Source organism: Anas acuta, chromosome 19 (genome assembly GCF_963932015.1).
Source record: "Anas acuta chromosome 19, bAnaAcu1.1, whole genome shotgun sequence".
Taxonomy (NCBI): domain Eukaryota; kingdom Metazoa; phylum Chordata; class Aves; order Anseriformes; family Anatidae; genus Anas; species Anas acuta.
The window spans coordinates 1,011,617-1,039,143 of NC_088997.1; the positions used below are offsets into that span (position 1 = coordinate 1,011,617).

The 27,527-nt window shown below is 45.6% G+C and overlaps 2 protein-coding genes across 9 annotated transcripts in view; one reads left to right on the top strand and one right to left on the bottom strand.

Moving 5' to 3' along the window:
* NLK (nemo like kinase) overlaps window positions 1-17,440 on the bottom strand; it is a 46,871-nt gene extending 29,431 nt beyond the window's left edge. For both annotated transcript variants that reach the window (XM_068655999.1, XM_068656000.1), the window contains exons 1-2: window positions 17,292-17,440; window positions 16,030-17,019 (exon numbers count right to left, since the gene is read on the bottom strand). In XM_068655999.1, coding sequence (XP_068512100.1) covers window positions 16,030-16,487 — 458 coding nt within the window. In that variant the 5' untranslated portion in view covers window positions 16,488-17,019; window positions 17,292-17,440. The remainder of the gene's footprint in view (window positions 1-16,029; window positions 17,020-17,291) is intronic.
* Window positions 17,441-17,827: 387 nt separating this feature from the next.
* The window catches only part of LYRM9 (LYR motif containing 9), a 34,522-nt gene continuing 24,822 nt past the window's right edge, over window positions 17,828-27,527 (top strand). For 3 of the 7 annotated variants that reach the window (XM_068656014.1, XM_068656013.1, XM_068656012.1), the window contains exon 1: window positions 18,037-18,458. The gene's annotated coding sequence lies outside the window, so the exon portion shown is untranslated. Of the gene's footprint in view, window positions 17,957-18,036; window positions 18,459-24,772; window positions 25,569-27,527 lie in introns of those variants that run through there. The other 4 variants (XM_068656009.1, XM_068656010.1, XM_068656008.1 and 1 more) reach the window with 4 other exon arrangements.

Sequence of the window (27,527 nt, forward strand, 5' to 3'; positions counted from 1 at the left end):
AATGAAAGAATGTGCTCAGAGGGCGTTGTGGGAAAATCGCTAATTGAGTTTGTTCTATGAGGGAAGCAAACCCTCCCTCATGTTTACAGGGAATGCCCACAAATTTATACCCGGACTTATCAGAAGGTGGCAGGGGGGCTTCATAGGGTTACATTCCAAGTTCCCTTTACTAGTCAAAGAACTTTTTTCCTCAGGTGCTCAACTCTTTTAATCATAAATACCTTCCCCAGAAAGCCTTACCCTAAAACATGCAACAAACATGGTCCCACAAGCATTTCAGCTGCTCACCCAAGCATCTTTGATACAGCACTTTTAAGCAAACAATGCAACTTGCATTCAAGGGTATGTGATACTTGATACACCGCTTTTTGGGTACACAGCACTACAACAAATCCAGGATGCTACAAACAGTTTTATTTTAAACTATTGAGGTTAATAGGTAAAAGAGCTCTGCTTTAGTCTGCCTAATGCTCAGAGGCATCTTATACATTTACTATAACAAAAGCTCGCAAAATATATTTTAAAATGGAACAAAACAAAACAAAAAAAACACATTAGATAAGCTCACAAAACCAAAAGATTCCCAAGACTAGTCAAATAGCAGGGAAAGGGGGTGTGGTTATCACATCACTTATCTGGGAAATGTTTCGTCGGGCACATACAGTTTACATACAGGAATAGGCCATCAGATCCAGAATACCTGGTCCCTGTGCAGAATTATTGACAGATAATAAGCCCTACTAAAGCACTACAAAAACTGATCAGCAAAATTTAATGGACTGTTGGTTAGTGGAGAGGAGAGGCAGGGAAAGCATGTAGACAGTGTATGAAATCATTACAAATATAAAACATATACACATATATTTATTAACAGATTTCTTATTTCAAGAATAAAAAGGAAATTACACTGGGTTAATTAATTTCCAAACATACACTGAATTTTTAAGTAAAAGCACAGTAGCTGCTTTACCACATCTTGTCTTATTCTCACCCGGGGGCCCGCCCTGGACAGGAGCTGCCACCCCAGCAATGCCTCCCCTACCAGTTAACAGCAGGGCGAGCTGAGCTCTAGCTGAAAACAAACTTTCACTTCTGGATAACCAAAGCTCACTGATTTGAGGATTCTCCTTTCTAAATTTTACTTGAGTTTCTTCTTCCCCTGTGTGCCAAGTCCGAATTCAAAGCGGGTCGTAACCCACAGCACTGACATTAATTCCTGTCCTGGCAGCGGGGTGACTTTGTCTTCCCTTGCAAGGAGAAGTGGGAGCGGTGGCTAACTGCGTGCTGCCATCAGAAGACAGGTTTTGTTTTGTTTTTGTTGGATTTTTCACAAGAGAAGCTTAGCATACACACTCACACAATTAGCATGGTATTATAATGTCTTTTACCCTCTGGCTGTACATACATTGTTTAAGAGATGCAAAAGCTGATAGATTCCAGTTTAAAGGAGATATTCATCATTTTAATTATTCTGTTTAAAGGGAAAGCCACACACAGATAAGTTAGGAGAAGGAGGAAAATATTACAGCAGTGCTGTGTTGTTGTCTTCACTTTACTTTCACCACTACAGAAATATGAACGGATGGAAATCAACAGATCGGACGGTTTTAACATCATCGGGAATGAAGAACCTGAGGTTACGGAAGCACGAGGTACCTGAGTACGACTTCCACCAGAAAAAGGAAGGGCTCTGACAAAAGGAGGATCCTGTACTCATGCAGTGGCCAGAGATCAAAGTCTAGGGATAAATTAAGTAATTCCTTATTATCCTACTTGCAAGCTGTATTAAATATCTGCTCATACCAAGCAGCTACTCAGGGCCCACAAGACGGGCACATATAAGACACAAACACTGACACAAGTGTACCCTCAGATTTTCACCAGCTGTTCATTGACTTAAAAAAAAGGTTTCCACAAAATCTGTTTATTCTCCTGATGCAAATCATTGCCTACAAAGAGCTCCTGGTAGCTGCAGCACAGAAGATTAACCCATTTCTAAAAGAGTTTGAAAGAGAACACCGAGTGAAAGTCACTGCTGATAGCAGCACATGGGCACGGAAAAAATAAAGAAAAGGCTTCATTGTTAAAAGACACATTATCAAAAAGAACAGCTGTTATTTTTGGAGATATTTAAGAAACTGATGTGCTGATAATGACTTTCAGGCCATCATTACTATGCAGCAGTCTCCAGTTGGCAATACTTCAAAGATGCTGAAATGAAATATTAATAGTGGGTAAAAAAAACCTTTATTTTAAGAGATACGATATGAAAGCAAACAGAAGACAACAGCTGAGAAGATACTACTGAGCAAAACTTCGCTTTTGCTTACACTTAACTTCGAGACACAGGCAACTGAGACCCGTCAGTGTAAAAGCAGTACGGGACTATGCAGGCAGTGCAAACGACAGTCAGAGGCAAGAGATCCATCAGAGGATGCAACAGCATAGCCGCCACTAGAAGACACAATACCTGTTGCCATCTCTTGGATGCATAATTGACTTCTCCAAAATGCACCTTTGCAACATAAAGCTTGCTTTGTTGTCATTTGGTAATGGCACATGCTGCCCTTAAGCTTGCCTGAAATCTACAAAAATATACTCTACCAGCCAAGGATTTTCCTGAAACTTACACATGTAAAAGTAAGTTTCACATTCAGGTATTTGCATCTGAATGCTGGTTTATTTGTGTTTTAAGAACACTGAACATAAGACAAATTCCTTAAGGTAATTAAAAAAGACAACACTAACACCTCTATTAGTAATTATTACAAACGTGTACTTTCAGCATCTCCTTAAATTACCTCGAAGTGCAGAATACTGCAGGTAGCCCACAGTCAGGTGTCCCAAAAAACCTGCACCTGAAGTTCTCCGAGCAGCCGGGTCTGCCCAGCACAGCCCCAGGACAGGCGGTCTGCTCTGCTCTGCTGAGCTGGGGGGCTCATTCAGGGAGAGAAAAGACTGGATACGAGTTAACAGATTTCACAGTAACTTCAAGATGAGCCCAAAGAAAGCACCTAGATTTAACTCTCACCAGAAGGTATTTCATGTGAAAGGGTTAAGCAACTCGTTCTTCATATCACACTTCAAAGGTATGCTTTATTCCTGTCTTGCTCAGCTGCCAAATGCAGACCTCTCCAGAGCTCCTTTTTCAGCTGTAGATGTCCTAAAAAGCCTTTTAACGTTGCGCTCTAATCACGCCCTCGAGCATGTGCGCCATTATCACTTATTCTTTAAAAATCAGAGCTAAAAGCAAAACTGATTACTGCAAAAAATCCGTCTCCTTGAACAAAAATTGATTCAGAGTATCTTACTTAAAAGAAAAGGATAGCAAATTAAAGGGATACTGTTATGGTTAATATCTTTAAAAATGTTTAATTTGTCTTCCTTCATGGAAGCTTAAAATTGAAACTGCTTTTCAAATCAAATTTATTTCCCCGTTTACACGAAATTTTCTGGCTATGCTTGAGACTTTTTTATTTACTTCCCAACCACCTACATGAACTATAGCTACAGTAACTACTGCACTACACAGGACATTCATTCTGGGGTTTTTTATTTTTATGTGTTTTTTTTTCCAGTCAATATCATGGCTCTGTAAAGTCTGTGATGCTGATAAATGAACATGCCCAACAGACATATAAATCCCCACGTATTTTTGTTCCTTTTTTCCCCCCCCAAACATACACCGTATCTACATGACCTACTACGTTGCTGTCCCAATTCACTGACCTCCATTCCCATTCCCACCAGCCAACCAAAGAAAATCCAAATGTCAAACCTTCTTCTCCATGTCCAACAAGCCTCTAGGCTTTGGCACAGTTCCTAGAACATTTTTGTACCTCCACAGGAAAGTAGGTTAATAAAACCTCTGGTCATATCCCCTAGATAGATACCTAGCTTCCAGCACTAATCATCCACAGCGTCTCAGATCTCCCTACAAGCTTTCCCGTCTACCTCTCGTCCCCCCTGCCACCCTCTCCTGGGGGCAGGGGGGACCAAAACAACAAAAAAGCAGCAATTAATTCCTCTTGCCTCATGACTCTAACGAGGCTCACACGTAATCACCGAGAGCCACTGCCACACCTCACTGGTTCAATACTTCACCTTCCCAGGTAAATCCCCCCCTATTGCAGCCATCCCAGTTTTTCTCTGCCACCACGTCTGGCTGTTTGCCAGCATAGGAAAAAATCAACAGGGTATTCAAACCCAAGCCTGCAACAAATATTTGAAATGCAGGAATTGGCTCGAGAATAAGCACCGTCCCGTGTGCTGTGCTACAACCCAGGGAAATAATTGTGTCTCTTGGTGTACTGAGCCTCCAGATTTGGACACATTCGTTGCATGATGCTGACAGTGCCTTTTCATTTTCTGAAATACTGCTTTTTACGTTCACCCCCAAAATTCGGTAGGAATGAGGAATCTATGACCATACACCAAGGTTTTATCTGCAAGAGGCAAATCTTATTTACTGACCTTCCAAGTTTCAGCTTGTATCCTGCCCATTATCATAATCCAGAACATTCGTTATAAAAAATGCAAAATACTGCATTACAACACAGAGTACTTATTAGTTGCCACTCTCATTTCCATTCCTCTTGCCAGAAATTATTTAAGGCAACAATATTTGTTATCTATCTGCCTCGGACGGCAATAGACATTAGAATCATAGTCCTTAACATTAAAGTCTCACTTAAACTTGTGCAGCCCCATAATTGCCAACACCACCGTTTCACAATGGACCCAGTGAACACTGACCCAATTCTTTCTCTGCTGAATAAACCAAAATTAAGAGCAGAGAAACAAAACGAACAGTGCTGTCTGTTTTGTCAGGAACACTATCTGACAAAAGCTCTTTTAGTGCTACCTCTTTCACAGACAATCCAGTTTCTTTCATAGTGGCAACTCTAACTGAAGATAATCCTTTATCTATTTTGACAGTAGTGGTAAAGAGCACAACTACATTAATGGCAGTTTCCTTGTCCCTTTGCACAAGGCAAGAGGACATCAGGTTTCTGAAGCTTCCTCTGCACATTTTATTCATGTAAAGTATTGAAAATTGCTCTGTTTTTTCTCTTCTCCCGTGTAAAGATTTCTATGTGACCGAAATTGCACAGCCGTTCTTTGAATTACTGCAGGAGCAGAAGGGATGCGTCAAAAACACAAGTGAAAAATGAACTTAGAGCCAGTACAACCCAAAAGCCTGAAAGATGCTCTAGGTTGTGGGATATTTTTGGAACATGGAAAGTTTTCTTCTTTTTTTTTTTTAAGTATATATTAATGAAGATTTAAGAAAGACCCACAGCATTGTAAATATATAAATATTACAAGAATACAAGGAAATTGCATTTCTTTCTCCTAAAAACAAAACAAAATAAACTAAAAAAAAAAACAACACACAAAAACAATAAAATCCTGAATTGTTATAAACCAAATTAATTTATATCCTACACAGCAGCAATTTCAGTTTCACAACTTCATCTGAAGAAACACCAAAGACAGACCTGCAGGGCTCTTGTCTAACCTATTAGTTTCAAAGCCATATTGAGTTTTAAATGATTTCCCATGAACTGACCTGAAAATCCTAATACGTGTTTCTCTATTCTGAAAGAGTCAGAAGCCTTGTGATAACATAAATCCCCATCATGGCTGCAATTCCAGTCTTCTCAGGTCTCTAAGGTGGAATACAGACTCTTGGAAGAAAACATGAAGTTTCAAAGGGGAATTAAGTTAATGGCTCAAAAACAGTTTTGACCCAAAATTTAAACAGCAGTTCAGTATGAAATAAACATTATTATAGAAGGATTCCTTTTACCAAGTCATATGAAGATGGCAAAATCTTCTTGGGAACAATTGTGGGAGTGGTAATATTATACAGATTTAACATTCAAATTACCAAACTTGTCAGTTCTTAAAGTTTTAGGTGAGTCTTCAGATGAGTAAACAGTAGCATGGAAATGATAATGTGACATACCCAAGACAGAGACAGAGAAAAAGCCACAAGTAGGTCAAGGCTGGTCCCGATTCTGTCAACATTCACCTACTTTTCAAATCCTTTAGAAAACAAAACAATCCAAACCTAAATTACCTAAGTCATCTTTACCTTCAGCAGGGGCAAAAGGAAAGTTGCCCTTCAGATTCTGGGCTCGCTATGCATGTCAATGCCCCGCGGTCAAAAGTGGAATGGAAGACCTTAATCCTCACTTTCCAAATACAATCACTGTGCAAATACGAACCCCACTGGAAAAGCACTTTACTACCTTAACCCATTTTTAAGAGCTTAATAAATAAGTAAATAAAAGGTACTTTCCACTTCGTAATTAAACCCCGCTTTTAGTTAAGCTGTTAGAACTCTGACTTAGTTGTTTGAATTAAATCAGATGATGTATGGGATTTTTTTTATTTTATTTTTTTTTATGTTTTTGCCAGTTAGTATTGCTTTATTACATTCTCTATCAGGATAATCATGCATAAAGACCAGCCCCACGCAGGACTTGTGCTGTGCCTATGGTAGCCACTGCCACAGAAGCACCCACAGAAGACACACTCAGGCACTTTTTGAGAAGCGATCTGGAGCTGAATGGGGAAGATAAATGGCAATTGATAATGGCATTAAGATTTAAACCTGAAGATAATTTTTCCAGGTCTTAATTTCACATTCTTTGGTTCCAATTCATAATCTGAATACTCACTTCTGAAGCAGCACTAAATAAAAGACGAACAATTTAGGACACTGTCACAGGAGTGCTAGTTCGGGCACATTGGTGGGCTGCCACTTCCTTGGCTGTGAAATAGCATCCTTAACCAAACTCAGCTCCTAAATTAAAACTGAATCTTTCAACTCCCATATTTACTATACGTGTCAAAAAAGATTAGGTGCTATCACAGAAAAATACAGAAAATGTCGTGGACGGTCACAAGTGAATTCATTAGGCCAATTCAGAACAGTGGAAGGAATAAGGGATGAGGAAAAGCAGAGTTCTCCCTGTTTTTGCAAGGACTTAAATTAACAGCAATTATTATGTGGGAACTTCTCTCCCCATTGTCCTTCAACTGTACATCATGTTAATGAGATTAGCTTCCAGAATGATGACTTAGAGGAGACGCGCTGTTAAGAAAACTATTGTTAGATCTTCAGTTTCCAAGATGTCACTTTCAGCCTGTGTGTATTCTTGTTTGTTCTGGATACGTCCTTGTAATTAGAAAAGGAATCGTGACTCAAAAAATGCTAATTGACTGTAAGACTCCTCACTTTTGTTAAGAAGCAGCATCTCAATTTTTCTTGTAGTGTTTTGACTCTTTTCACTTTTTATTCTTTAATATGCATACGATGAGTTAGCAGCTAGTTGCAGATGCACCTTTCTAAGCATTAGCCATGGTTCAGGCCAGCTGCAGAGCTGTTGAAGTCAGGGCACGCTTGCCTGCCAAGGATGCAGAGTGTTGTACACAGTCCGCATTCGTAACCTTGTGCAGGATTACATTATGCATATTAATTTTATCAATATCACGCGTCTTCCCATGACCTAGTTGATCCATGCCCCCTCAGTCAGTCAGAACAATAACAAAAGGGATGGTTTTGCTTCATCAACATACCCACCAGCCACCAACCAACATCAAGGAGGTCTGGCCTAGAGGATTTCAAAGGCACTCAGGGAAAGCACAGGGGGTTCAGAAGCATTACGAGATTCAGAAAATTCTCTTGCTCGTCTTACGTAAAAGTGCTAGCCAAGGAACTTAGGAAATTATGAGAGATGGATTGCAAGCAGCCTGGGAATAGCTGCTACACTGCCTCCATTCTTCCCTGAATACCTACCTGCGAGATAATCTCCCTCCGAATCAGAGATGTGAAGTGAGCAAGCCAACAAGAACTTACAGAAACATCAAAGAAAAGTTATATTGCCCTGTTAGAAAGCCCTTTTAACAGCGCTTCTGTTCTGCTCACTATGTAACCTCTGGGGAGAGAAAGCTCTCACGTAGTGCTCTCGGATACTTTCAGACGGGTTGTTTCGGGCCTTTAGGAACAAACCAAGGCGGGGAAGCCAAAGGGCTCGCTGCCAAGGGCAGCCCCACGGCCACCCCTGTTCCGAGAGCCGCACTGGGAGCTGTGCCCCGGTCAGCAGTGCTGGACCTACACGAGAAGGGATGCGGAGGGCCTGCGGGGCAGCCCTCACAGCATTTCTTCCGACTGTAGTAAACCTCAACATATTAACTAGTAACCAAAGCACTTAAAGAGTCCACTGAGCTAGACCACAGGCCAGCCTCTCCTTCCTAAGCCACAACTAGCTGACTTGCAAGGCACGCCCAGGGAAATCAACAAGTGCCAGCACAGACCAGTACTGCCACACAAAGATTACCCATGCCTGAAAAACGCTACTGTGTTTATGAAATGAGTTTTGGCTATTCATTGACAAATATTCTTCAATGGTTGCAAGCATTTACATTAAATTAAGTAATAAAATGTATTAACTGAAATAAAAAGAAACTCTATAAACACTTTCAAGAAGGAAGAGAAAGTCAGCAGCTTCTCAGAAAAACAAAGGATGGAGACCAAAGCCAAGTAAGTACCTGACTGCCAGGTCAGCACCATCCTCAGCCGTACTGCTCCCATGAAGCAAAGGCTCTGTTCTGCCACTGCACTTAGGGAGCAAAATGAAGAAAACTCTAAGAGCACCGCCTGGTGGTGCCTGAATAAGGAAAAAAATATTATTGTAAAACTAAGAATAGATTTAGGATTAAAATTTGGAACAGCACCATTCCAAAATGACAAGGAAACTAAACCACCAGGTTCTCCAGTAAGCAATTTTCTTTGCACCTACTAAAGCATATTTGCATATGAAAGAGAATGGGGGAAAGAAAATCATTCGCTGAGCCCAAGGATTCCCACATTTCCCAATATATTTTAATTTTCCATAAAATTTCCTGCAACTATTCTTCAACAGAAAGCTCAATTTGTTTTTTCATAATTCCGCAACAAATACCACCAGACCACGTTCCAAGAAATTAAGGAAATAACAGAAGATAACTTATCAAAACGTCTATTCTTTGAAATGATTCTGCTATCACCATTCTGGTGTTACAAACAACATCAAAACCAGCATAGAAATTCCACTCACACACACGCACGATTCCAAGTCCTTACAGAAAAAAACACAACAGGAAATTAAAGCAAGATACTAGTAGGACACGCTGATCCCGCTCCAGCCCTCGCAATGAAGGCTCAGGCTCTTACTGAGCACTTTTAACACGGTCCAGGGCCACGGGCCATGAGGTCAGGCAGCACCACGGCTAACCTACGGCTGCCCTTACTTCTCCACCACCACGTACCAAGAGAAAAGCAATACGATTTTAAACAGCATAACGAAGCTCAGATCATTCTAACACCAACTTTAAACCTGTCAGGATGAAGAGAAATCTTTATTTTAGAGGCTTCCGTGAACATTTATCCTTGTTCAGCTGCCTGCAAGCTGAACGGCCTCTTCGCATGCAGGCAGCCGGTAATCGCCGTGGTGCGCACCTTCAGCTCCTCCCCATCCCATCCGCTGCCACTCGCATTCACTTTTTCCTGTTACTGCTTATTATGGTTAAATACTATTATCAATAAATAAATGCATTAACCACATAAGCCTCTGTCCTTTACACACGTATTTGTACTGCCTGTCATAAGCCACTCTCATTTAAGCATCTACCACCTCCCTCGAGGGTCTGCTTTACAGAATTGCACGTAATAGTTGGTTTGACTCACAATAAAGCGACGTTTGCAGCCCCTTCTACGCCATGTACTTTCAAACTACAACGCTAGGACTCTGCCTACACCTACTGCACTTAAAGCTTCGTAGAGCAGCCGAACACATCCACACGAGACAACTTCAGGAGCGAGCGACAGGGCCTGGGCTCAAAAACCAACCCGTGCTGCTCCGGCCTGGGCAAGAGAACCGCCAGCCCCGAGACAGGGCCCCCGCCGCCCCCGGCACACACACGGCACAGCCTCGCTCCCCTAACCCGTAGCGGGGCTCCATGGGCTCAGCACCTCGCTGGGTGCTAACGAGCCTGGCTGCCAGCTCATCAGCACTGCAGCTCCGATCCCAAAGGCCGGTATTTACTTCCTAAAGAACTTCCCAGCTGGGCAGGGAAGTCGGGACAGACTCGAACTGGCGAGTCCAAGCACAGGCTGGAAATCAGATTGCTGTTTGTTAACAGGGCGTGCTTACAGCTCCGCAAAGCTGGTACTGAGCAAGAGAGAGCTTACTCACTGCTTACAGTCATTGAATAAGCCGTAACAGGAATTTTAAAATATTTTTTTAAATTGATAAATTGCTTTATCAAGCAATAATACCAGGCACACCACATACTTGCCACTTCAGAAACGAAAGCCAAACATGTTCAGATCGATCACTCTTGTAATAATATTTATAACTTAAGCATGGACCAAGCGCTTACTCCTAAATTCTAAATGTTACAGTGGAAATTGCTGTGACTGAGCCCAGTTTCTTTTTATTGAATTCTTTTGACCAGAAATAAATGGGCTTTCAGTCATGCCTACAAGTTGTTTTGAATATAGATCCTGCTTTTTACATTACTTCTGATATCCCATTTACAAACACCAGAGGCATCTGTTTGCTGGCTGGTGAGAGGGACAACTCAAACTCTCTTTAAAAGAAGTGAAAAAGTACATGGGGAGAGAGGGGAAAGAACATCTGAAACATGTCTGAAAAACCGATGCTGGACTGTAGAGCCAGTCACAGGCTGTTCTGCTGTAATGCCTGTGGGGCTGAGAGGGAAGAGAAGCCACCGAAGTGCCCTGCCAGCGGGCAGCTGCACGTGGGCAGGAACAGCAGCACCAGCAGCTGCCGCAGCTGGACACGTGCTTCGAGGGACCTGTGAAATGCTGAGTGAACCGATGGACTCCAAATGGTCCTCGCCCAACTTGGAGAAAAAATATTATCCATGTTCCTTCCCTCTTGCATCACCCTACAGGATGATAACGGTACGGTTGTTTCAATCTTAACAGAATCTTTCTTTTCATGAAATGTGGAAAACACCAACAGCTTAAACATACAAGCTTTGCTAAGTATCTTGTATAAAAAAATGAATGTCACAGTTCCACTGTATTTCTTCACACAGAGCCAGAATCCAACATAAATAACGCAGCCCTTTAAAAAGCACTGACAGCCAGTGACCAACAATTCGCAGATTCTCGAACTACGATGCTAGGTGTATGTTTCCTACCCTTACAAAAGCCCCGCGTTACACACGTTGGCAGTCCTGCTGTCACATCTTAGCCAGGCGTAACACCCTAAGTTAAAATGCTCCTTGGATTTGTCTTGCATTTGCTTTGTTGGAGTGTTTTGCAGGGACCTTCTCCCGGACGCCAGCCCTGGCCCAGGTGACTGCTCGCAGGGGCTCTTTATCCGCTTGCTGGTGGATCCGTACATCAAGCGGGATGCCACTGCCCACCTGCAGTTCCTTTGTCCTCAGCCCCATTCACAATGAAAATTCCAGGGTTAATTTTAGACTCCTTCTGTAGGTTGCTTTCTTATTTAATCAATAATTTAAAAAGTCAATTTAGATTAACACAAAATGGCAGATGAAGTAGTTTAAAGCAATACAATTGCCCAGCCCAGCGCTCATGCTAGAACAGGATATTTTTTCCGCGACGTTCACAGAACTCCACTAGCAGGTGAGTTCTGAGGGACCGGAAAACGACTGTGATACAAACAACCTGAACTTGGAAAAAAATCTCTCACGCCCACAGGACTTAAAAGTTTCATAAACCAGATTTTACCAATTCAACTTTCCGTAAGCTTTCCACGATTACCAGGCTGGACTTTTGCATTATCATTTGCATTAACCATGCAAAACATCACCTGGGTTCGCAGCACCATCACACCTCCTGGGGGAACTTCTCCAGCAGTTCCTCACATGCTTTCTGAAGCTGTAACCTCTTTTTTTTTTTCCCTAATATATATTCTAGCAGTTTTGTCCCAAACACTTGAGCTACATTGCTTACTGGCTCAGCACGAGGCATTCCCCATTCCCTCACAGCAGTGGTCGGGAGGCCAGCGGTTTGTCCTAGCAGTGCCTGTCCTACTGCTCTGCTTCGGATCAGCACTGATAACCCCCGTTAATTGTTGTCGAGTACCCACATTGATATTTCTATGCAATATTTTTTCAATTTTTACTTAGCATTGACCATAGTGATTTTAGGCCATTGAAGGCCAGGAACTAAGTATAAAATTAGACTAAATTATTTCTGCCATTAAGACCAGCCTGTACATATTGTACTACCTTAAAATCAAGAGCCAAACTCTTTGCAACATTACACTGCTATTTGGCTTTCTGGATAAAAAGCATTAGAAACAAATGCACTGAAAACCACACTGCAATTTAAAATCACATAGATCAGGCCTTTTTAAAAAACAAACTTACATCTTTTTTCTAGTGTCCTTTGTATCCCATCTCCCCCAGAGACAGGTGCTTTCTGACACGGTTTTTACAGTAACAAAGCAGCTTGCCTGATTTCATAACCCTTGATGCTAACTTTTCGCAATTAGAGACACGAACACGACAAACCCCATCCCCACACACCTTACAGGGGCGCGGGTTCTTACCCTCCGGGGGTGGATGTATCCCAAGCAGCGAGACCTTCCCATACAGTCCCAGCCATACAAGTCATCCTTCCCCGCCTGCCTCCATGGGAGCTGCAGTTTTCCTCTGCTCTCGGCACGTGGCATGAAAGCAGCATGAGCTCCTCTTGCAGACGTATGGAGTCTTCGCCCCTCACTCCCAGCCAGGGTCAGGGCATTTTTTATCGCTCTTATTTTTAAGGATCCCACCAGATGGCAGCAGCATGTCTGCCCGGCAAAACAGGGAGCACTTCTGCAAAGGACAGCTCCTCATTCTTGGGATATACACAGGGCTTCCCAACACCAGATCCGCGTTTTGAAACGTGGGGCACGGAGCTTTCACTGAAACTAAAATCTGGATTTATTTCCCCAGTACTTCCAGCTGTTGTCAGCAGGACAGGTACACAGCTCAGCTCTCAGCCCTCCGCCAGAGCAGAACTCCACTCAGCAAATCCGCAGGAGCTGGTGGGAGGCCCCCGTGCGCCTCCTGCCTCAGCACCTCCCCTGCCACCCCCACGCTGCTGCATGTGCAGGAGCAGCGAGGCTCGGCGGGGTGATGGCACACACAGCGCCAGCTTCAGAGCCCTGCTCTATCAAGGCAGCAACTGAACGGTGACTGGTGAAGAGATTCCCTTCTCCTTCGCCAGCCTGGGTTAAGTTCACTTTAAAATCAACACTCGGTCACAGGAGAGGTGCCCAGCACGGTTCATTTGGGACCTCCTGGTGCAGATAGCCACGGCTGCAGCCTGTGTACACAAACAGGAGCGCAGCCCACGTGAGTTAATCATGAAAATGCTGAAGCACGATGCTGCGGCTCTTCGGGAGTGACAAACTCCAGTGGCACATTAGCAACCCCGACACATCATCAAGCACCAGACAAACGAGCTAATGACGAACGCGAACTCAATGCCAAGCCAAAATCCCTCCCAGTAACCTAACGGGAAACTCGGCACCGCTCCCTGCCCACGGCTTCTCTGAGGAGCTCAGGCTAACCGCAGGACAAGCTGCATCCTCCTGGACAGCACGACGACACATCGCAGCAGTGAGATGAAAGACCTCAAATACTGAAGAGCCTGGAGAATAACACCAGCTTTCCTCAGCAATACACATACGAACTTTTCAGTTATTTATCAGTGCCGGTAAGTGCTCAGGAAGAGGTACAGATACGCCACAGAATCCTTACTCACAAGCAGCTCAGGCCTTATCTTGCTGAAAATTTTACATTTGCACCAAAGTATGCATTTTTTCATGTCTAAGTTAACTCGAAGTGTAAATACCCAACTCAATGTTTATGTTCAGTTCCATTATCTTATACGGCTGGAATTAAATTACACAGACATGCCCTCATGATTTGAATGAAACCTAAAATTCAGCTTAACTCTTGCTGGCACGCAGACTCCCAAACGCAGTACCCATTCACTTGCAGAAGTTAATTCGAGACGCCAAAAGCCTAACGGTGACCACAGAACTCAAACACACGTGAGCAGAGAGGAACTGGAGTTCAGCCGATTATGTTCTCAGTCTGTACAGACTTACAACTTCACCAAGGAGATCTGACCTCCAGGCTTCTGCTTTTAGTTCATTTAACACCCCCACGGCCTTTAAAAACAAAGAAACAAAAGCCACAGAACTGTCGTTATCTTGAAGTAAAAGCTGTAGTTACAACTTTGCAAGCACAGTCTCACCAGTGGCAATTCCTGCTGGCGTGGTGCAGCTGGACAGCCAGGGGGCTCGGGACCAAGGGGCACTTCTGGCAGTGCCCTGCCCGACATCAGTCCCTGCAGCCCGACATCAGTCCCTGCAGCCCGACATCAGTCCCTGCAGCCCCTCCTTACTTCTACTCTTTTTTTCCTCAGCATTCTTAATGATACTATATTTAAATATGCAAACGTAACCTTTTATTCTACTGAATATTACAAAAGAGATCTCTCTTGGCAAAGATCTTTTTTTGGCAAATAAAACCGAGAAAAATAAAGATTCCTAGGAAATATGTAGAGGTAAACAAAATGTTAGAACCTAACGATAACGAGGTCTGATCTTACATAACAGCCTACATTTAAGCCAGCCTGTAACAATTGAGATTAAAGAGAAGAAAACACTTTATCCAGAAATAAACACACAAACAGATGGAAATAATCTTTAGATACATATTTTAAAGATTTCTTCTCAGTTTTGGTTCTTTCATAGACTTCTGTACGCTATCGCAGCGAGAGCAGCGCAGCGCCGGCTGCACAACAGCACCCCCCGACTTCGAGAAGTCGGCGTTGAGCTGAACTTCCTGGACCTGCTGCGTTCGGGGCACAGGATCAGCTGTAACACCAAGCTGCGCCCAGCTCCTAGACAAGATGGTTTATTGCAAACACTGCTGTGACCCGTGCCAGGGCAGGGGCGAGAACCTGCCCTGCCGAGCTCCCAGCCCCGTACCGCGAAGCTCTCTGCGGCCACGACCCCAGGCGCACGGCACTGCTGCCTCGGTGCAACCCGAGCACGGGCAGTCCCTGAAGCAGAACTCCTCAAGCAACACAAAGTCACACCGACCGAGCGCCGAGGCAAGCTCTGCAGGGACGCGCCACAGTTACCCACTTCAGACTCGGTGTTCCCTGCACAGGAAGCGTGCTGCAGTCGCTTGCTCTCAAAAACAAAACCCAGGCATCTCCTGCGGTCCCACAGAGCTTTGCAGAACAGGGTAAAACTGGCAACGGCTTATAAAAAGCTACTCAAAAATCACTCTAGCTTCGCTTCAGTGATCCTGAAGGGCAATAATTGCATACATTACATTAAGGTGGTCACAAAATATATTAGAAGAGATTACGATCCACTGACAAAATCCTCTGAAACAGCAGCTGGGGGAATAAAAGAGCTGTAGGCAGGAGTACAGGAGACAGAAAATCCCATTTACATTTATGAGAGGAGAGCAAAGTTCAGATATTCTGTTGTAGGCAGCACATAGCATACCACTGCAGGTCAGGCAGCTCCTAGACAAAGATCTTGACAGGTGACTGAAGGAGGAAGACATTTTCATACGCTTTCAATTTCCAGCTCTTGTGTCAGATCAAAACATACATTCTAATACTCATTTGTTAACCTGAAATTTTAGGAAGTACAGCTTAGCTAAACAGAATACATATTCTAATTAAGTGCAGGGAAGGCATGTAAACACGCTGCGTCTGTCTTAAAGAAGCCTGGTGGTGTGGCCTGCTAACGGGAGGTTGCTCTCCACCACTCTACGCCTCGCTCTGCCAAGGGAAACAAGTGAAGCCAACTTTCTAAGAAGAGAGAAGAACCAGCACAAAAACTCTGTGGTAAGCACCCTTCTTGTATTCTGGATCAAATGGCAAAACCAAGAATGAATTATGATTTGGTTAAAAATAAAAATGGAAAGATTGGTTCATTTTTTTTCGCTACTCACCAGACAACACCAAAGGCTCCATATCCAATAGGTCTGTCCGGCTCAATATCCAGTTGCTGTTGTGGATGTTGTGAGTGCTGATGATGGTGCGCTTTAACTGCAGCAGCTGCTGCAGCTTGTACCTGAGCTGGGGCTGCTGCAGCTGGTCCAGGGGCCTGACCCGGTGCCGGTGATGGGAAATATGGCTGCTGCTGCCCTGGGTTTAACATCGCCGCGGCCGCGGCCGCAGCCGCCGCGGCCGCAGCCGCCGAAGAGGCATGCTGCTGTACGGGGTGTACCGCAGCCGCAGAGCCGGGATGCAAGTGATGCTGCGGGTGGTGGTGGTGATGGAGGTGAGGAGGAGGGAGGTGAGGAAGGTGGTGGTGATGGTGGTGGTGGTGACCTGCCGCCGCCGCAGACGTACCGCCATTGTAAGCCGCCATCATTTTTGCGTTGGCCGTCGCGCCGCAAAGAGACATTCAACCAAATGCCCCCGGCGTGGACGACAACTGGGTCAGGCTGTCATTGGGCCGTAACACCGAGCTTCGCCACACTTCGCCACGAGCTGGCTCTCAGCACGCGCGGCCCACCCGGCGGCACATGGAGCCCCTCGGGCCTTATCTCCTGCTGCCGCCGGGCGCTCGCGGGGTCCTCATGTGCGGGCGGGCCCCAGCGACCCCCTCAGCCCCCCGGCCGGCTACTGGAGCTCCATCCTCGGGCAGCGGGCCGGGGCGGGTCTGCTTTGTCCGCACGTCTTTATTTTTTTTTAATTATTATTATTTTTTTTTAATATTTTTTTTAAAGAAGCCGCGCTGGGCGCCCCTTCCCCGCGGGGGTTGGGCTGGGAGCCGCTGCCCTGGGAGCCGCTGCGCGCCGTGCCCAGCCTACCCGCGCCATGCCCACATCCCCACTTATCTCCGCGGGCCTCCCGCGCCTCCTACATCGCTGCCTCCGGCCGGGCACCTGCCGCGGGCGGGCCGCTCGCCACTTCGCAACTTTTTCCTCGAAGGCCTGCAACGGACACACGGACACGGACAGAGACAGACAGACACAGACACAGACACCACACACACAGCGCCGGGCGTCAGGGGCCGGCCGGGGGGCGCCGGGGGGGGGGCGGCGGCGGCGCCCTGACAGCACGGCCCGGCCCGGCGGGGCGGGGCGGGGGCCGGGGGCGTGCGGGGGGGGCCCCCGGTGCACGGTGGGGGCGGGGGGCGCCGCTCCGCCCCCCCCTCCCCTCCTCCTCTTCCTCCTCCCCCCCCCCCCGGCAGCCCCGCACTCACCTCCCGCCGGAGCCCCAGCGCGCAGCGCACCGCGGGCACGCGCAGCCGGCCTGCCCTCCCCCCGCCGGGCCCCCCCCCGCCCCCATGCGGGGCGCGCGCCCGACGCCCGGCCGCAGCCAATGGGACCCGGCCCGCCAGGCTCCGCGAGAGCCGCCCCCACCCAATCACCGAGCGGGACCCGGCTCGGCCGGCCCATAGGGCTCGGCCGCCGCGGAGACTCCCTGACTCAGTCCCGCCCCCGTGACCCCCGCCGCCCAATCACCGCGCGCCTCCGCGCCCGGCGCTGGCGAGACCCCGCGAGATTCCCTCACCTCATACAACCCTCACCCCGGGCGGCCCCGCCCTCCCCCGCCTCCGCCGCCAATCGCGTGGCGCCGCTCCGGGCCGCCGGCCAATCGGCTCTCGGCCCGGGCCGCGTCCCGCCCCCGAGACCTGCTTTTCGCCCAACCGCGGCTCCCTATCCGCCGCCGTGAGCCAATGAGGGGAGGCGAAAGCCCGAAAAGGGGTTACTGGGCCAATGGAGCCGGGGGGCCGGGCGGCGCCGTGACTGACAGCTCTGCCAGCCAGTGCCCGGCGGCGGCGCCGGCCGAGGGGCCGCGTTCAGCGAATGGCAGCGCGAGGCGTCGGGCGGCGGCCGGGGAAGCCTCCGGGGCGGCCGGCCGCAGGTGGGCAGCGGCCAATGGGAGGCGGGGGAGCCGCTGACGGGCGGCGGGAGGGGCCAATGGCGCCGGGGGGGCGGGGTCAGCTGAGGACGCGGCGGGGCGCGGAGGTCGCGGCGGGCGCGGAGGGGGAGGGGCGGCCCCGTGCCTCAGGCGCTGCCCGCGGGCCCGGAGCCGCTTCCCGCGCACGGCCGGGCCGCCTCAGGGCGCCTCGCGGCGGGGCTGGGCTCGTCCCCGGCCCGTCCCCGTGCCCCCGGGGCCCAGCGGAGCGGCTCCGTTGCCGCGGCGGGGCTGAGCAGCCCCGGGCCGGGCCGCGCAGGGCCCCCTCAGGGCCCCCTCAGGCGCCGGCCGCTTCCCGCCCCGCCGCCGCCTCAGCGCCGCAGTCGGTGTTGGTGAGGGGCGGCGCGGGGCTCGGCGGCCTCGTGCCGGGATCGCTCCCTGCAGCGCAGAGCTTATAGGCAGAACCCCGGCGAGCTCAGGCAGGGGCCTCACGGGGCCTCCACAGGGGGTAAATGACGGGCACTGAGCTCCTGTGTGTGTGTGTGTGGGTGTGTGTATCCGTGTGTCCGTGTGTGTGTGGGTGTCTGTATCCGTGTGTCCGTGTGTGTGCTCCTGCTGCGGGCGAGCTGCGCTGCTCCAAGTGCGCTGGTGCCGTGCCCCCTCCTGCCGTGCCTCCCCTGAGCTCCCCTCCAAAACGTGACCAAAATCACCTGTACGGCCTGGAAGAAAGGAGCCTAAACGTGCCAGGCTGGCTCAGTTCCTAAAACTTAAGCGCAAAATGTTTATAAGAGTGGGTTTGGGTGCTCCTCGTCTTCAGATGAAGTGGGCAAGAAAAGTTGCAGGAATTAAGATTGTTAAAACTTTTTTAGTCTGTTCATAGATGTTGATAGCTGCTGTTGCAGCCTGGAATTGTAGTGGAGTTTTGCTACCGTGTTTGCTTTCAAAACACAAACTTTGTGTATATAAAAAAGGTAGGTTTAGTTTACACCCTTCTTATAATAGCAGGGTCCAGGCATAGGAAAGTGGTGTGAGGCCTGGAAGTCTTCTGAAATCCTCCTGCACGTTTTCAGTCTGAATTCTTATTGCTGTTATGGCTCAATTTTACTACTTGGAGAAATTTTGCAACATCCTAAGAAGCATTATTGCGCTGAAATCTAGATTCTAAATGCATTTGCCAATCAATTTATCAGTGGCATTAGTCAAAGCTAAAGAAAAACAGTGTCTTCCTTTCATTTTTCTTCTGAAGTTAGGTGCCATGCTGAGCTAATTGGATCGCATGTCTTGAAACAATTTTCAGTAGAGTTCAATTTCTATGGATGTATTTGCTGAAAGTCTATTATTTTCAGCTGTGATGCTGGGAAGGAAAGAAGAAATCCTCTGTCTTGTTTTGGCTGCCGGACTATTGGTGAATTTATGGTCATAAACCAAGTGTTTGGTGATGTGGAAAAGGTCAACCTTTTCCTAGGATAAACTGAGAGTTCTGTGACGGCAGCGTGGTGAGAGGTGTCCATAGGTGTGCAGTTTGGTGCCTAATCTCTGCAGGCTCCTTAGCGATGAAGGGTAAAGAGGCAGGTTGGGTTGCTGTCTGAAGGAGTCTAGTTCAGATGTGTCTGGACATCACCTCAGCATTTCTTTTTGGTGCCTATATGGAGCCTAAAGAGAGAAGCTGCTGAAGGGAAGCGTTTAATGCTTACGTGTGTGTTTTCCCAGTGGGTGGGGAATAATTCAGACCTAGACCCAGTCTCTAGACCTCTGGGAGCAGATGTACCAGCTCAGGCAGCCTCCAATCCGGCTGCTGGTTTATGTGTAGCCATGAAGTGGTGAAGGGTAACTCATACATCTGCTGTTTGAAGAGCGGGGTTTACTGCCTGAACCAGAACACTGTAAGCACAAAGACATTTTCCCCATACTTTTATCTAGCTACTGACTTCCTGTTGTCAAAATCTTTTCCTAGTAGTTCTGGTGAATCAAATCCAAGGTTACTTTTTAGTTGGACACAAATGTCTTGTCCTAGAAATACTTTAAAAGTTCTGTTAGGTACTGTCATACAGATGGATTTTCAGCAGTGAGCGCAAAGGACGTTAGCAGGGTTACAGTCCCGGCATTGGCGGTGATTTTCCTGACAGCTTTTGACTGGACGACTGCAAGCCATAATTCCCAATTCCCATGCCTGTAAAATGTGAGACCCACATTTTTTTTTGGTTTGGCTAAGTGTCACAACCACGTTATCCCTTCCCCCTTTTTTCTTTCCCCTTTGAAGTTGAACCAGCTCTTTTCATTGCAGTGGGAGACTGGTGAGATAGCAGCTGAAGGGATACATTTCTCTTACGTGTCCATAAAGAATTATGTCAGGTGCCAGTGTTGAAGGACCCACCCTAACAAACATATCATCCTTCTACACTGAGTTTATAAACCCATTTATTGGCGTCCTTGGGCTCTGTCATGCTGTGAAGCTTAAATTTGTCAGCTCAGCTGCGTTTTAGGTACTTTGTGCTATGGAGGGTAAGGGGGACAAGATCAAAACTGATTCGTGCTGAGGTATGTTTAAGGGAAATAAACTTTTAAAAGAACATTAAGGAAATGTGCAATTGGCAGACAAAAACAAAGTGCTGAAAGTCTCTACTAGAACTTTTGTTTCCTCAGTACAGATCCGAGGTAGAAACCTGTTACATGAAGTAGTGTTAAATATTAATTGTGTGAATCACTTCGACATAGAACACAGCTGCAGAACGAGCACATTATGCACCTTGTTAAGGCAGTGCTTCCTTGTCATTTAATGCCTCTGTGTGAGAAGCATAAGTCAGCTGAGGGGAGCTCGTTAGGGCTGGTGCACAGCTTTGGGCAGGAGGGCTTTGTGAGTAGTAGTGCTCACTGTGAGTAGTCCAGTGAGCTGAGCTGCTTGAGGAGAGACTTGGCAAAATCTAACCATAGCTCCTTGAACAAGGCAGGTGGAAGCCCTGCTCTAGATCCTGCCAAAACCTCGTTTGGTTGTAACTAATTTGTCATCCTCATCCCCAGCGATGCATGGAGAAATGCAATTGGCGACTGCTGCTGATGAAACATGACAGATCGATTCTAACCTCTTACTGGTGAAGATAGTTATTCATGGGGACGTGCATCTGTCCCTTGCGATTTTATTCACAGTACGAGTGCTGTAGAGCAGTAGCAAGCCTGCTTTTGGAGTATCAAACACAGAACCCAGTGTCTGTATTTGTTGGACACTTAGCTATCCCCATTTAAACTACATTTAAAAATAAATGCTGTACACTGAAAATCTACTGCACTTCCTCCTGACTCTTGGGAGACTCGCTCTCCCCTTGCATTTGCCACTTGTTTTGTAGAAGTATCATCTTTTTGACAGCACTCCGCATAAGGGCAGGTAGTGGGAGACGATGTGTAATCATCCTGTTCAACTTCCTGGTGCTCCTCAACAGTGTTTCAAGTTGAAAATTCTTCACAAAAAATGGCGTTGCATTGTACTGTGTAAAATGCTGTAGTCCAGTTCCAGACAGGCTGGGTTTTTGTGCCACAGGAGCTAGTTGTGAAAACAGGATTCTGTGTGGTAGAATGAGTCTTTTTCATTTCATGGCTGAGTGTTGTCCATAAATGTCCTTCAGCACATGTGTATAGTTCTTTTTCTTATGGCTGCTTGATGCAGGAAAAGTAACATTAAATGGAACAAAGCATAATAAAATGCTTGCATAGATTTCCTGATGCACAAAAGGGGTACTCTGAGCTGCACTATTGATAATTTATAATGTGGGTGTTTGACAAGCCCACACATACCTCAGTATACAACTCTGTAGATACATTCTTCAGTATTCTGTAACACCCTGTTAATATTTTATTCATAAAACCTACTACTGAAGCCATTAAAGTGTCAGATAGCGTTAGTGCCTGCGAATTTGAGGGGTTTGGGCTAGCCAGGTAAATACTGCGCTGTATGTTAGGAGCAATGTGTTTTAATGCAATGTTGCATGTGCACACAATGTGTTTACAGCAAAGTAATAGTATATGTTGATGTGTATTAGTCTTTTCTTTTGTGAAGAACAATATTTTGGAGTTTTTGTCTTTGAAATCTTTTCCCTCCCTACAAAATTGGAAATTAATAAATTAATCTATCCGCTTGTCCCAAGATTAGCTTTTGTTCTGTCATTGATTCCAGTGACAATAAGGTGAAGAAAACAATGGAATTGATGGTATGCCTTTTGATGTTCATATGCCTTTTGCTAAGCATTTTGTTTACAACATCATGGCAAACAGTCACAGTTATTTCTCGTCCTGCACTCAGCTGTACCAAAGCAAAGTGCACGCTAAAACTCGCTGAGTCAGAATAGCCGTGTTTTGACCCAACACACTGCAGGTCAGATTCAGTGAGTGCTGGGCAGGAGATTAAACCTGTAGGTTGTTAAGTTCTTGCAGATGATGATGCCTCAGTAAATATCACTTAGTTTTGTTTATTCTGCCTTTCTAATGATAGCACAAAGTCCAGCGTGTTCTGTTTTTTTTTTTTTTCTCTTTCATTTTGAGTTTGGATCACTTCTTCATGCTTGTTCATGTAATGACTAATCTTGTCTAGCAGAATGGCTCAAAAATCCTTCACCACGCCAGAGTTCCTGAAGTGTTGTAGTAGACCGTGTTCATTCCATATCAAAACAGACCAGCGTGTTATGGAAACACTTAAAACCAGTAATCTTTACATTGAGGTCCTTGTAGCAGGCACACCTATCCATTGCAGCAGGGCAATTTTGAGAATGTAGCTTAAACAGCCTGTTCTTTCACTGAGGTACGAAGAAGTGGTTATTCCCTGCGGTCTTGCAAGTCTTACTGTATCTCTTTGTCATACATAAATGTCAAGACGGAATATGTACAAGGCCAAAACATCTGGAAAATAATAGGAAACGACAAACTTGCAGCCTGGTTCGTGACATTTCATTCCAGCGTTGTCTTTGGAATGTGACTCCTATAAACTGCAGTCATGTAATGCTAATTAAACTTGTTTGCATAGGAGATTTGTTATAATTGGTGCAACTCAGAGCCTGTGCTTTATTAGATCATTATGGATACAGAAAAACAAGTTTCATGTTGTCTACAGACCTACGTCCATATGTCTGACAGTAAACTTTGGTCCACAAGGTTCATTTGGAATGGGCTGTGTGAAGCCAAATCCTCAGCCCGTGTAAGCTGGGGTTGCCTCTTCCAAGCGGGCCTCCATGTTTGTTTTAATTTCAGAACCAAGATTCTTTGTCAACCTTCCTTTAATTGGAGGTGCTTTGTATTTATGCAAGGATAATTATGATATGCAGCGAGGAATACGTCTTCTGCATTTGATAGACTTGATAAAAAGAGGTGTTTTTGCCAGGAATGTGAAGACAATCTTCGACAGGTCTGTGAATACCTGCATACCTTTTTTTTTCCCCCCTCAGACTCAGTGGAAGGGGGGAATTGAAAAGTGAAAGTACCAGATGCAAAACCAGAATTGATAACTGAGGAATATGGGTGCTTTGTAGCTTCCTAACCATACATGTCCTAAGTTTAAAGAGGAGAAATATTCAATGTCTTTGTTTTTTTTCACCTTTTATGAAAGACTGGAAATAATTAGTATTACTTGCAGAAAAATGTTTTTTAACTTACTCTAAGATTTTTAATTCTTTCCATGATTGTACTTTTGTCATGATAGTATCACATTAAGGGCTTTCCTTCACCAAATCAATTCATTTCCTACTGGAAGAACTAAAGCTTTTCAGCTGTCTGTCCAGCTTATCCTTCTGAACTGAATTTCTCATATCAAGATAACCAGCAGCAATACTTCCCTCAGGAGGTTTATGTTAATTAGTTCCGGATCACTAATTTTTGTGGCCTTGGTGCACCAGTCAGTCTTCAGAAAGCTGTCTTGTAGCCACTTCTGCCTGTTGGGGGTAGGGTGGGGAGGGATGGTGTTGTAGAGGGAGGATTTATGTTTTAAAAATATATTTTACGTGGCAGCAATTAAACTTGCACATTTACATGTTTGTATGAAGAGCGATGGGGGCAACTTTACCTTCGGCCAGGTCCTTCTGGGAAGTTAGCTGCTTGTGGAGTTCATGTAGTGTTAACAAGGAGCCATATTATACCCTGCTAAGCATATTTCTTCCAAAAATACCAATGCTGAAGACAAGAGTGATAGGGTGCTCAGATTGCGAGCCCATATCACATCCATGGGGTGTGTGCCTGCTGCACTGCTGGTGCTGGCTGCGGTACCGCGCTTCTCATTGCAGCTGTCTAAAGGCTGCTGGTAGCTTTTCTTTTTCCCTGTGCTCCTAATGACAATCAATTTAATTCGCTATAAAGGGAAGTGGGACTGAAAGAGTCTGTAAATGAGACCCTGAGGTGATACAGTAGCAGTCTGTGGCCTTGAAAAGAAGTGTGTGCATCTGAAGGGAAACTGTATCTGCGCTGACAGCTGTGGCTGGGAAGGCACTGTGGCAGCGCTGCGAACCAGTGCATGTCAGCAAAAAGAGGGGGCTCTTGTCCCAGCCCGATTTGCCTCTGTGTGGCTGTGCAGCTCAGCAGATTCCAGAGGATTTATCAGCATCCGAATTTTCCCATCTGCCTCATGCAAGCTTTTCCGGCTAACTTCTGTTAACTACTTGGTGGTTGCGTGGCTTCCTGCCCCTTCGCAGGGGAGCACTCGGCTGCTCCAGCAACAGCTCCGTGTGCAGGATGAGTGCTGGGCCCTCTCACGCTCAACTCCTGCGGCCCTTGCCCTGCTTGTGTGTGGCACTGTGTAGGTTTGTGCGTGTGCCTTTCTGTCTCTTGGTGCTATGCGTGGAGAGATGGACTTGGTGAGAACAAGAGGCAGGAGCTAAGCACGCATTTCTTGCATTTTCTACTCTGCAGCCACAACAGTGGCCTCACTCAGTCCCTGATGGCTTTCTGTTGTCTCAACATCATTGGCTGGGCTTAAGGGAGTGGAAAGAAAATAAGGTGCTGTGTGGATTGTCTATCCCAAGCTGGAGTGTGGCTCAGGCGCCATTTAGTCTGTCCCTTAGCCAGACAAAGGTGGTTTAAATTTGTCTGTTACGCATTTTTGTTTGTTTTCTGTAGCACTGAGCTGTCTGCAAGTGCCATGGCACTGTTACAGCCTTTTAGGAACTATTTGCCTTACAAGCAGCCGAAAAGGACATGAAGCTGTTGAGTCACTTGAGTCCAATCCCAAGTAGTGCCATAGGAGCTTGGGAATGGCTTTGGGTTTGTGCAGAAATAAATGACAGGATAGCGTCATTCTGAAGAACCTCCTAGCAGCCATCTTAGGCAGCTGAACTTCTGTTCACTGTTGCTTAAGACAAAACTGATTTCATATGCCTATTAGAGAAGGAAAATTATAAGGACAGAGTCATGCAGGAAGCTCATTAAAATGTAAACACTGAAATAACCGGGTGATTGGGCATTGATGTTATGAGCTGCTTTGTATTAAAAGTAACGTGTCTGCAGGATGATGCACCAACATCTGTTATTGCTGAAACAAAATGATTTGCTTTCTCTTTCTGCATTCTTCCAACATCTGCATGTGGAGATCTCCTGTATATTAATAATTTCTAGCACTGATTGCTCATTTGCAGGAAAAATGCATCTAAGGGTAAGGAGATCTACCTTTGCTGAGAAGGGGAAAGTTCTGGTGTGGAATTCTGTCTTGCTGTTCACTTTTATTAGGTAGTAGGTGACTTCACCATGAAAAGGACTAATGATAAGACACTTACAGGCCATGGCCTGTCTTCTGAAATGCTAGTGTCATCTTACACAATTAAAACTATGCAAATAACTTGCCTAATCTCCCATTCTTGAAATGCTTGCAGACAAATTGCTACTTTTTAAAAAGCATTTCATGTTGAAAATGCTCTTTTTTTTTGTTGTTAGGACTTTGAGTTCTGACTTTATGCATTGACCCAAGAAGTCGATTATAAATGTACATGTATGTTGCTGCCTGCTTGCTAGTTTCAGGCGCTCTGGCTGTGATTGCTCTGGTAAGAAGCAGTATGTTGTATGTTTGTTTCCTGGTTTGGGTGATCGCTGAAGTATTTGTATCATAAGTATCAATTTTAAAGTTCAGTGTGTTTAGGACTGTGACTTTATCACTTTCTCAGTACTTGTACTAGAAAAGCACAACTGCAGAAATGTTCATCCCAAATAAAAAAGACTGGACAAAAGATGTGAGAAGAACGTTTAGAAATCTTTCCTCTTCTCTAATCATGGTGTCATTAATTCTACCTTCAAGTCTTCAGTCTGCTTTCTAGTTGGGAAGGTGCATGCTTAAATCTTCCACATCCTGGAAAATGCTTGAGCTTAATTTTAAGCGCGTGCATGAGTTACATTAGTTAATTGACTCAGAGCTATTTGCTGAAATCCTGCGCGGTGTCTGGCCGAATTGGAATCGCAGTGTCAATACTGCGGCAAATAAGGTACGCACGGCTGTCTGGCTTTGCTCTCAACTTATCGCTGCCTTTGACTTGTAGTCATTTTCTGGTATACAATTGAAATCAGAACTATTTTTTTAATGCGCCGAAATGTATTAAGTTACACAAAAGAATCCATGTTCTAGTAATCCTGCATATATACAGGAAAGGAGCACTGAGCGTGCGTGGCAGATGGTTTCAAAGGAAATCCTCGAGAGCTAGGATTAAAAAGCAATTTTCAGCAAGTTTAAAATGGGTCTCCATATTTGGGTCACGGATGTTAACTCTTTCATTGCAAACAAGTGAGGAGGCAATCTCGTAGGTTCATTATGGAACTGTTTCTCTCGATCAAAGCTGACCGGTGTGCCGTGCCGAAGGAGGAAATGAGAACGTCGGTTGCTTCTGTTCCTAGCCCTGCACTTCTAGCCACAGTGGGAAGCGGAGGTGCAGCGTGCAGAGACAATGGCATGTTGCATGTTCATGGGACTGATGCAACTAACAAACATTGGCAGCTTGTTTGAAAATAATGTATATGTGGCTTCAATTTTTTCTGCCCACCCACACAAATTTACATAAAGACAAACATATATTGTGGACTGAAAATACTCAGTGATTTTTTTGTTGTTCAGAAATTGGAATTTTCCAGGACACCCAAGGTATAAAGGTTAAGGTACCTCAGTGCTATTTTACCTCAAATTTCTGAACTCTGTTCCTGCCTCTGACTGCTTTTATTAATTTAATCGGTCTTTAGATCAGATTTTTGTATTTTTATGCCTCAGACATTTGTGGGTAATCCTGTTTCTTTCTCCTACCCATCATTTTTCATTTTAAACTTTGTGATATACAATTTCTGGTATGTTAGAAATACCAGGTTTCTACCTGGTTTCGTACAACAAATTGTATTTGGTTTTGAAATTTGCAACACTGAATATTGAAATCTTAATATAATTTCAATATAGGATTTTCTATTTCTTTTGGACAAGTTTGATCTATTATAAATAAACAATTGAGCAGCAATACAAGAATGTTTTGTTCAGTCCTACACAGAAGTGAACATGTGCTCAGAGTTTTGCTTGGAAGTATGGCTGTGCTGACAAATACAAACAAGCCTGTGTTTCCTCAGACATTGGTTTAGGGAGCACATT